This window comes from Plecotus auritus, assembly GCF_963455305.1.
Source record: "Plecotus auritus genome assembly, chromosome: 2".
In the NCBI taxonomy this organism is placed as follows: Eukaryota; Metazoa; Chordata; class Mammalia; order Chiroptera; family Vespertilionidae; genus Plecotus; species Plecotus auritus.
Genome location: NC_137771.1, coordinates 11,957,453 through 11,967,654, shown reverse-complemented (window position 1 = coordinate 11,967,654; position 10,202 = coordinate 11,957,453). Strand labels below are relative to the sequence as shown.

At 56.6% G+C, this 10,202-nt stretch overlaps 1 protein-coding gene across 1 annotated transcript; it reads left to right on the top strand.

Annotated features, from left to right (window-relative positions):
* Positions 1-403: 403 nt before the first annotated feature.
* PLA2G2E (phospholipase A2 group IIE) lies at positions 404-3,330 on the top strand (the record flags this gene model as incomplete). The annotated part of the gene is made up of 4 exons (XM_080658453.1): positions 404-443; positions 1,109-1,247; positions 1,390-1,496; positions 3,188-3,330. The coding sequence occupies 4 exons, from the start codon at positions 404-406 to the stop codon at positions 3,328-3,330; spliced, it is 429 nt and encodes a 142-aa protein (XP_080514579.1).
* Between the last annotated feature and the right edge of the window lie 6,872 nt (positions 3,331-10,202).

The following is a 10,202-nucleotide window of genomic DNA, read 5'->3' as shown; positions in this document are numbered from 1 at the left end:
CTGGGCCTCAGTTGCTGCATCAGTAATACAGGGGTGAGAAAAAATACCGAGAATGCAAAGCCCCTGGCACAGCCCCTGCCCGAGCCTGAGCGAGCCCAGAGCCCGTCAGCAAGAGCCCGCCCGCAGGGGGTTTGGGGAAGGGGCACTGAGATGGATGGGAGGGCCTGAGAACAAAGAGCCACAGCGGGCCCCTCCCCCGGGCCTTGGCCCGTGTCAGACCTGGAAGTATGTTTGCATCACGGGGCACTCAGGGGTTAATGATGGGGAGTGGACAGGGCCCGGGTATTTAACTATTGAGGAAGCGCCCGCCCCGCAGACCAGAGGTGCCCCTGCTCACCTCCTTCTCCACAGCCCAGCTCCCAGCAGCCCAGCTCCCGGCCCTGCTCACCGCCCCTCCCCCAAGATGAAGCCTCCCCCTCTTCTGACCTTCCTTGGCCTCCTGGGTAAGTGACCTCTGTGACCTTCACCCTTCCCCTGACCCAGCCAGGAGCCCCAAACTCCCGGGAGGCCCAGGAGCCTGGCCCTGGGAGGGTGTGGCGGGTCATCCTGAGGCCAGTCCTGCTTGATCCAGCCCTGACCATTGCGGGGGGGTGCAGGGGGGGATGCCTTGGAGGTGGCCTGGGGGCATGAGAAAGGGGCCGGCTGGGACCCCACACAGCACACACGGGGCTCCGTCACCCACACTCCACCCCCCACCCTCGCTTCCATGGTGGAAGGATCTGGAGGAACTGGGGGAGGTCCAGGTGGTTAGGAAGCCCAGCTGGTGGCATCTGATGGCACTTGGTGGAACAGGGTGCGTCTTGGGGCGCAGGCCTGCCACCTGGGGGAGGAACAGGACCCGGAAGACATTCGGGGAACAGTGGGGATATCCTGGGAGGTGGCAGAGGAGAGCGGAGGGGATTGGGTGCAGTGACATGATGGGGGGGAGGGGAGGAGACCCAGGTGCAATGGCTGTCATGGAGATATTATTACTGATTAGCGTTGTTGATATTGGGAGGGAGGTGCTGGGGACACGAGGTTAACTGGACGGCCAGAGAGACGTCTGACTAGGATGGGAGGGGACCTCAGGGGACGCTCAGGGATCTGATGGCACCGCCTGCCCCTGCAGTGGCCCTGGCTGGCGGGAACCTGGTCCAGTTTGGGGTGATGATTGAGAAGATGACTGGGAAGTCGGCGCTGCAGTACAACGACTACGGCTGCTACTGCGGCATCGGCGGCTCCCACTGGCCGGTGGACCCGACGGACTGGTGAGCAGGAGGCCCACGGGGGCCTGCCTGGGGGTGGAGGAGCTGGGGGAGCATCCCTGGAGGAGGGAGGAGTCGAGGCCATCTAGAAAGTGGGGCTGACCTCTCCTGGGAGCCCCCGAGCAGGCCCTGGTGACCCTTCCAGGTGCTGCCATGCCCACGACTGCTGCTATGGGCGCCTGCAGAAGCTGGGCTGCGAGCCCAAACTGGAGCGGTACCTTTTCTCGGCCAGCAAGAGCAACATCCTCTGTTGTGAGTGATGCTCCGAATGCCAGGGAGGGGGCTAGCGTCAGGCAAGAAGCCCCTCCTGATGGAGACCCCGGCGCCAGGCCCTGGGCTGGAGGGATGGGGTCTTCCGCCATCACAGAACCGAGAGAGGCATGTCCACCCCCCACCTGCTCTGCCTGGCACCCAATCCAGAGAGCCCTGGCCTCAGGCGCTTCCCCCACCCAGAGGCCTCCCTGCTCCAGAGGCTGGGAGAGGAGCCAAGGGGCAGAGCTGAGCCAGGCCCCTGAGGAGCCGTACCCACACACCCTTCCCAGGCCTGGCAGCAGCTCTAGGTAAAACGCCCAGGACAGAGCCTCAGGACATGGGCCCAGGCAGAGAGCTGGCGCTCTGATTTGGACAGCAGACACCATGCCCGAAGGCCGCCCCCCCCCCCCCGGGCTGGGCCCATTTGGTCAGCTTTGCCAGGTCCAGTGCCCACCTGGACCAACTCCCTTTCCTCTGGTCCCCACCCTGAGAAGCAGCCTGAACCGAGTCAGAGTGCGAAGGGCTTCACACAGCTCAGTCCCCTCGGCGCCCAGCCCAGCCCAGCCCAGCCCAGCCACCCAGCCATCTTCCAGCTGCAAAGCAGGCGGCCTGGAGGGAGAGCAGGTGCCGCGTGGGGCGCAGAAGACTCAGCTCAGACCCCGGGTTTGTGCTGGGGGAGGGCAGAGCCGGGACCACAACCACTGGGGCAGATTTGGCTGTTTCTTGTTCCTGCACCCTTCTGCTCAGCAAGGCAGCTTTGTGAGGGAGCGAGCTCCCCATCCCTGGGGTGCCTGCAAGGCCAGGTGGCCCCTGTCAGGGCAGTGCTGGGAGGTGTCAGGTGGGAACGGACACAGGCTCGGGGCTGGGCACCCCTCGAAAGCCTCTGCCTCCTCATCTATAAAATGGAGGTGGTCACACTCACTTGCCCAGCTCCAGTCCAGCTCCTGCAAGAACCACCCGAAAGAACGGACTCACCCTTAAGCCCCTTCCAACTCTGAGTTTTGCTGAAATGGCAGCACGAAAAGTGGAGAGCGACTGCCGAGGGGGAAGAGCCGGGACATTCCTGAGCGGTGGACGTATTCCTGGGGACAGAGGGAGCCAGAGCCGCTGGGGCAGACAGGCAGGGAGAGAAGGCGAGGCTGAGGGCCCCTGGTGCCTGGTACCAGTTCTGCTCCCCGCTGGGTGTGGGCACACACCTGGAGGGGGATGGGTAAGGTAAATGTCAGAGAAACGGACTCTGTGCACTCACAGACACAGCACAGGGGCCCAGCTTCAGGCCCCACGGCCTCCAGTCTGGGCACAGGCTGCTCTGGGCACGCACAGCCCATCTGGGATTGGGTCGCTGTCATTCGTAATTTTCCTCTCTGCTTGATGGCTGCAATCCACCGTCAGCAATACTTCACATGGGGCAGGAGCTGCCTAGAAATCCCCCCCTTACCCCCTCCGCAGATGAGAGTTAGTGGACCAGCTGCAGGGTGGAAACGGGTGGGAGGGAGAGGAGGGCAGAGGAGCGAGCTGGGGGAGGAGGGACAAGCTGGCAGCCTCCCAGCACCCTGGCCCGGCAGCCCTCCTGTGTCCGCCCTGTCTCTCACCCGTCCCTGAGACGTCCCCATGAGAATGAGCTTCCAGCAGAACAGGGGTGAGAATGTGGACCCGGAGCCTCGGGTCCCTGACTCGCCTTGTCCCCGCAGCCGGCAGAACTACCTGCCAGCAACAGACCTGTGAGTGTGACAAGACGGCTGCACTCTGCTTTCGCCAAAACCTGGACACCTACGACCGCAAATACGCCCATTACCCCAACAAGCTGTGCACAGGCCCCAGCCCACCCTGCTAAGGCTGTGCCCCCTCCTCCCTGTGGCCCTCTGAAGCCCCGCCTCCAGTTGCTGCAGCCCCAGGCCTGGGGAACATTGGCACCAAAGGCCCTCCTTCTGGAACATTCCTTTCCTGCAAACACATCCCACCCTGAGGACGCCCAGAGTGTGGCCTGGACCATCGCTGGCCTCCCAGGCCATGTACCCTTTAGGAAGAGGCAGGCCCCAGAAGCTTCAGCACCCAGAAGATTCTATAACCCACCCCTGGACTCTCAGCTCCCTCTTCTAACTGAATGCTTCCCATCCTATCTAATAAAGAGGTAATATGCAAATTAACCCTCGCGCCCTCACAAGATGGCTGCCTACGACCAAACGACTGAACAAGCAGGCTGCATGGGGTGACCAGGCCGGCAGGGGGGTTAGCGAGGGACGACCCAATGACTGAACAGCAGGCTGCATGGGGCGACCAGGCCGGTGGGGGGGGGCCATGAGGGGCAACCAAGCCAGCAGGTGGGGGCAGTTGGGGGCAACTAGGCCAGCAGGGGGGGCCAGTTTGGGGCAACCAGGCCAGCAGGGGGGGCAGTTGGGGGCGACCAGGCCGGCAGGGGGGGGGGCAGTTGGGGGCGACCAGGCCAGCAGTGGGGAGTAGTAAAAGGCAACCAGGCCGCTGACGGGGGGGGGGGGGCACTTAGGGGCAACTGGGCTGGTGGGGGGGGGGTGCAGTTGGAAGTGACCAGGCCAGCAGGGGGGGCAGTTGGAGGCGATTAGGCTGGCAGGGGGGGGTTAGTGAGGAATGACCAGGCCGGCAGGGAGGGGGAAGTTGGGGGCGACCAGGCCAGCAGGGGGGGCAGTAAGAGGCGATCAGGCTGGCACACAGAGACAGTGAGGGGTGATCAGGCCAGCAAGGGGGGGGGGGGGCCAGTTAGGGGTGACCAGGCAGGCAGGCAGGTGAGCGATTAGGAGGCAGGGGTCCAGGATTGTAAGAGGGATGTACGACTGCCAGTTTAGGCCCGATCCCCGGGATCGGGCCTAAACCAGCAATCGGACATCCCCCAAGGGGTCCCGGATTGGAGAGGGTGCAGACTGGGCTGAGGGGATTCCCCCTGGCCCCGGGCATGAATTTTGTGTACTGGGCCTCTAGTAATTCTAATATTCTCAGATTCTATCTTTGTAGAATTTGATTAATCTACAATTTCATTCATTCATTCATTCATTTTTTGAGCACCACCCATGTGTGGGCAATGAGCTAAGCACTGGGAAGCAGCTGGAACAAACCAATACGGGTGGCCCCTGCATGCGATTCCAACATTCTGTCCTTTTGAAAACCCAATTGATAGACCTGAGGGGAGATGTAGCAACAGTGCCCTCTTGTGAACATTCTGAGAACAGCACCCTAATAAGGAATTAGCTACAATAGTGCCCTCTTGTGCTCTTGTGGATATTATTAGGACAACTGACCAGTAAGTGGTCAGTCACAATAGCGCACTCTGGTGGACATTCTGAGGATAGCACCCTAGGAAGGGATTAGCTACAATAGTGCCCTCTTGTGGACATGGACATTATTAGGACAACTGAGTAAGTGGTCAGTCACAATAGCGCACTCTGGTGGACATTCTGAGGACAGCACCCTAGGAAAGGATTAGCTATAATAGTGCACTCTTGTGCTCTCGTGGATATTATTAGGACAACTGACCAGTAAGTGGTCAGTCACAATAGCGCACTCTGGACATTCTGAGGAAGAGAAAGGAAGGGAAGAGAAAGGAAGAGGAGGGGCGGGGAGGGGAGGGGAGGGGAGGGGAGGGGAAGGAAGGTCAGACATAGGGGCTACATCAATGCTAGAGAATGGACTGTGTTGCCTGATTGTTTCATATCTTGCCTCTCCAATCTTGATGACAAGATTGGTATTGGTTTTGCTTTTGTTCCCACTTAGGTCCTAACAAAAGCTATTAACGAAGTACTCAGTTAAATAACTTGCTTGGCATTCAGAGTTCGATTATGATTCCATGGACATTTGCCTGCTCCTTTGGGGTACTTTGCAGTGTTGCGGCTGGACAACGGAATGCTGTATTAAAAGTTCACTCCTCCAATAAGCTTTTCTACAAACCATGTTCCTGGCTCCTTGCCGAATGCTGATGTGTCCAACGAGCAGGCACACCCCTGGTTATTCCATACCATAAATGCTGTGACACAGCTCAGATTGGAGTTTCAGAACCAAGGGCTCTTCAGCCCTCCGTCCTCCATCCAGTCTCCATCCTGTCCACTGATGCCACCTTCACCTTCCCACAGCTTGACTTCCATCACGTCACTTCTCCGCCACTGAACCATCGGTAGCTCCCCATTATTGCCAAACCCTGGCAGTCAAGCTTGGTGCCATCTGCTTTTCCAGCCTTGTTTATCCAGCTATTTCTCGATGCTTCCCACCATTGCAGAGCACACCCACTGCTTTCCTGCCTTCACACCTCTGTCCAGTAGCTTCCTTCAACCTAAAGCGTCCCTGTTCACAGGCTCCCTGTCCCGTGTTCAGGTCCACACGGGGTAGGACACATCTCCAATGCCACCTTTCCCTAACGCTCTTCCACCAGGAGGATTCGCCCTCCTGTGAACTGCCGAGCAAGGTGTTCTTACCTCCCCTGGCGCTGCTCACCCATTATTTGAGTTCCAGTGTTGGGTTCCTATACAAGTGGCAGTAGATTGCCCTGGGTTCAAATCTATGTTAAATGATGATAGAACCACCAGCCTGCAGGGTAGCTTTAAGGTTTAAATGAGATGACGTATTCAAAGTGCCTGGAGCATCTAGACTAGGTCACTTGACGTATTTAACCCCCCCTGTTGTATCCATCACACAGTAAATGCTAAGTAAATACTGTCCCTATTGATCACTGGAACTGTTTCAGGGAAGTGGCATCATGCATATGGTAAATATTATGCTAATATTTTAACAGCCCTCTGGCTCACTACCCTGACTGTTCATTTATCTTAAGTGGACACACATTTGAAAATCATTAACCCTCAGTGCCCTAGCCCAGTGGTTGGCAAACTCATTAGTCAACAGAGCCAAATATCAACAGCACAACAATTGAAATTTCTTTTGAGAGCCAAATTTTTTAAACTTAAACTTCTTCTAATGCCACTTCTTCAAAATAGACTTGCCCAGGCCGTGGTATTTTGTGGAAGAGCCATACTCAAGGGGCCAAAGAGCCACATGTGGCTCGTGAGCGGCAGTTTGCCGACCACGGCCCTAAGCGGATGCCCCAGAGAGGCAGAGGCAAAACCGGCTGGAGAGAGAGAGCGCACAGCAATTCTCCTGGAGGGCTGCTGCCTGTGGCGGCTGCCAAGTCACAAGGCACCCACGGGCCAGCTCCTGACACAGACACAGTCAGACAGACTACGTACCCACGATCTTTGGAATTCACTCAGCACATGACCAGCATTTGTAGCTCAGCCTCTCTCCACACGAAGTGCACATCCTTAATCAATTCTGTCCTAAGCACGTGGGACGGCCCATTCTAGGGTTTTATTTATGCTGGTCTTTCAGTCCAAAATGACTTTTTCCCCGTTTTCACATCCCATCCCCCTTCCATGCCTGGTCCAATGTCACGTCCTCCACCAAGCCTTCCTGGAGCTCCTCTGAACTCACAGCCCTCCCATCAGCCCTTCTTCAATGGCCTGTTTCTCCCCACTTTCACTGCAGGTCTGCCTCTGACTCAATGCCCAGCAATAAGGACCCACACACAGCACAGGTGCAGCCAATGTGGATGGGTCCTGGATGTCTGGGCGGGTGAACGAACTCCATAAAAACTGAGTCTCTTGAGATACCTAAGTCCCTCCGCCACAGGGAGGTCCAGATCGCGTCTCTGGGGTGGAACAGGTTTCCTTCTGCCAAGCCGGAATCGAGGAAGCGGCAGGACTCTCTTGCTCCTTTACAACCACAAAAGCTCTAGATCTCGACCTACAACCCAAACGCTTCACCATGGCCCCAGAGTGCCCCGGCGGTCCAGCCAAAGCCACATTGGAGCAGGGCACCGTATGCCTCATGGGGACTGCATCTCAAGGCACATGCACTTCTGTGCGCTGGGGAAGGGCTCTGTGGTGTGCCTGTGACGTGGGAGCTCTGCACCTGGATTCCCAGCTCCGCTTTCTCCAGGCAACCATGAGCGGTCACCAAGAGACAATCCCCTGTGGTATTTCACCTTTGGCTTCATCAGCTGTCACTCACCCAGTCGGCGATGCTGCAGCCCAGAGGGAAGCATGGTCATAAGCCTTGTGTTCTCTGATTATTCCCAACGGGCCTGAGGACACCCCTGTCCTTAGACGTCTGCTCTCATCCACAACCTTTCAGGTTGCCCAGACCCAGGCAGCAAGCCCCTCCAGCACCACCCAACCTGTCAGGGGGCCCCCTGGCCCCAGCTGAACCCTGAACAGAGAATTAAGGAGGCCACAAAAGTAGTCTCAGGCAGGATCTTTCTAGAAGAATCTCAGGTTTACAGGGTCCAGAGTCCGGGCCCCATGGGCTCTGGAGCCTGACAGCGGGCATGCCCCCAGGTCTCTGGTCACGGGATGAGGTGAAAACCACACAAGGACGGGACTGAGGAAGAACCTCCTGTTCTAGATACTCTGTATCATCAAGGTCACACAGAGCCCACTCGAAGGCTCCTTGATGAACAGAAACCTGAGGGAGAGCGTGGGAGTCTCAAGTTGCAAGGCCAAGGCGAGGCCTGGTGAAACCGTCTTGACCTCAGGTTGACCAGAGCCCTGGTGTGGGCTGCGCCCTGCTGGAGGCGCTGAGGATTCTCTTCCCTCTGCTTTTCTGTGGCCAGCCCCCCGCCGCAACTTCGGAGGACGTCTAGGTGAGTCACTGCTGTCCGTTTGTCTAGCCTCCTCCTAGAATGGAATCAACCCGACCCTCAGAGTTCTAGAGACCCCCAGGTGGCAGCCACAGACAGCTGCTCCATATTTCAATGCTCTGTCATCAGAGAGGCTTAGATATCAAGCAGAAATCCCGAGGGCTAGGCACTGCACTGCTAGTGTGCACCCACCAGCACTGACGCTCTGACCCGCCGTTTCCCGCTCGGGAGGCCCCAAAGGCCCACGCACGGAAAACGCTCAGTGGGAAGGACACATCTTCCGCGCAAAGGTCTCTAAAGGACACGTCACGGGTGCTCCGACTCGTGACTCACACGTGGTCAGAGACAGAAACGACACGCAGCTTTGTCTTTAAACTAGAATTTATTGGTATACAATAAATCTTTCATAGATAAAGTGGCACATCTTTGCAGCTTCTATTGCACCAAGTATTGAAGATTAAAAACACAAAGGAAAGAAACATTTGGTTTTGAAAACACTGCAAATAGCCAAGTACAGTACTTTGGTAAATAAAACATAAAAGGGTTGGAATGAACACAATGTGTGGAAAGAACGAACCTAGAGGAATGGATGTGAGGGGGTCCTGGATGTCTGGGTGGGTGCACGAACTGCATAAAAACTGAGTGCGTTTTTATGCAGTTCGTTCACCCACCCAGGGACAGTGGTCACATTTCTCCCGTGGCACTCCACAGATGAGGCAAGGCTGCTAGTCTATGGATCATGACCCCACGGAGGTCTTACATTTATCTCCAGACTGAAGCTAGAACAAGGATAGTGCAATTAGAAAACAAGAGAAGGTTCCCTGCCTGTGAAGAGCCGTGTTCTCCACAGACACACACCCTCCCTCCCAAGGGGACAGCCGCCCACCGGCACGTCCACCTCGGCAGCAGGAACACGGAGTCTGAGTCCTGGCTCTTCTCGCTGAGCCCAGTGCTGGTGGAAGATGCTGAAGTGTAGCCAGGGAGGCCGAGGCCCTCCCACCAGGGAAAATGAACAAGGAGGGGGGAAGATGTGAGGAGTGCCACATCAGCATTCCTCAAGTTTTGGTTGAGGGACTCCCAGGGGATCGAACCGCAGGCTGAGTCTGTGCTGAGCTCAAACGCTTGCTACGGACAGCTGGAAGAGCGGCCTGCGGGGTGTGGACTGCAAAGGTCAGGGCAGACCACTGAGGTGCTGTCCAGTGATCATCACCTTCCATGGTCCCCAGCACAGTGAGCTGGGGATGCCCTGCTTAAAATCAAGTCACCAGGCAGGAGTTCTGCTTTTACAGAAATACGCTCTTTACTGGACCACCCCCTTTTTAAGAACTTTGCATGGATGCTCAACATTTTAATGGAGCTATATAGTAGTCTTAACTAGAATAGAGACTCTAGAAAGTAACCCCTCGAAGGAATGGCTCAGAGCCTGAGGCGTTCCCGGGGAATTTACGTTGGGACGGAACAGGGCTGGGCAGCCCCCAGGCCAGCTCTTCGTGGGGTCAGGCCGTGGTGCACGTTGGGTCCCACGTTGTGCAAGCACGTTGTGACTGGTCCATACTATCTCCACTTCCATGATCCCTGTCCCCCTCTAATAGCAGATGGCGGGAGATTTGCTACAATTTATGCCACCTAGATCTCCAATTCAACATCAGCGGAAAAACACGATTTGCTTTAAACACGCCTTGTAATGAGTTCATGATTGAATCACGTCAGAACAACAGCTGGAAGGCTCCAGAGTTCACACCTGTTCTGCAAGTTGAGCTGATGAACTGTGGACAATGAGAATGGCAAACAGGAAAGTGCACCGCACTCTAGTTCTAAAGGTTTGCGGTGGAGCCTTGAGGTAAAAAGGTTCAGAGCTATGCGTCTGCCCAGAATGGAGTCAGAGGGGGCCAGGTGTGACACTGAAACCACGGAACTCCGTTCTCATTGCGACAAAGACCCTTCTGGTCAGGGCGGCTTAGTTGGCTCTGACTAGGAATCCGAGTGTCCTTTAACTGACTATTTGAGCTGGACATTTCAGAGGTAAACTGATAGCATTTTCTGTTAACCCA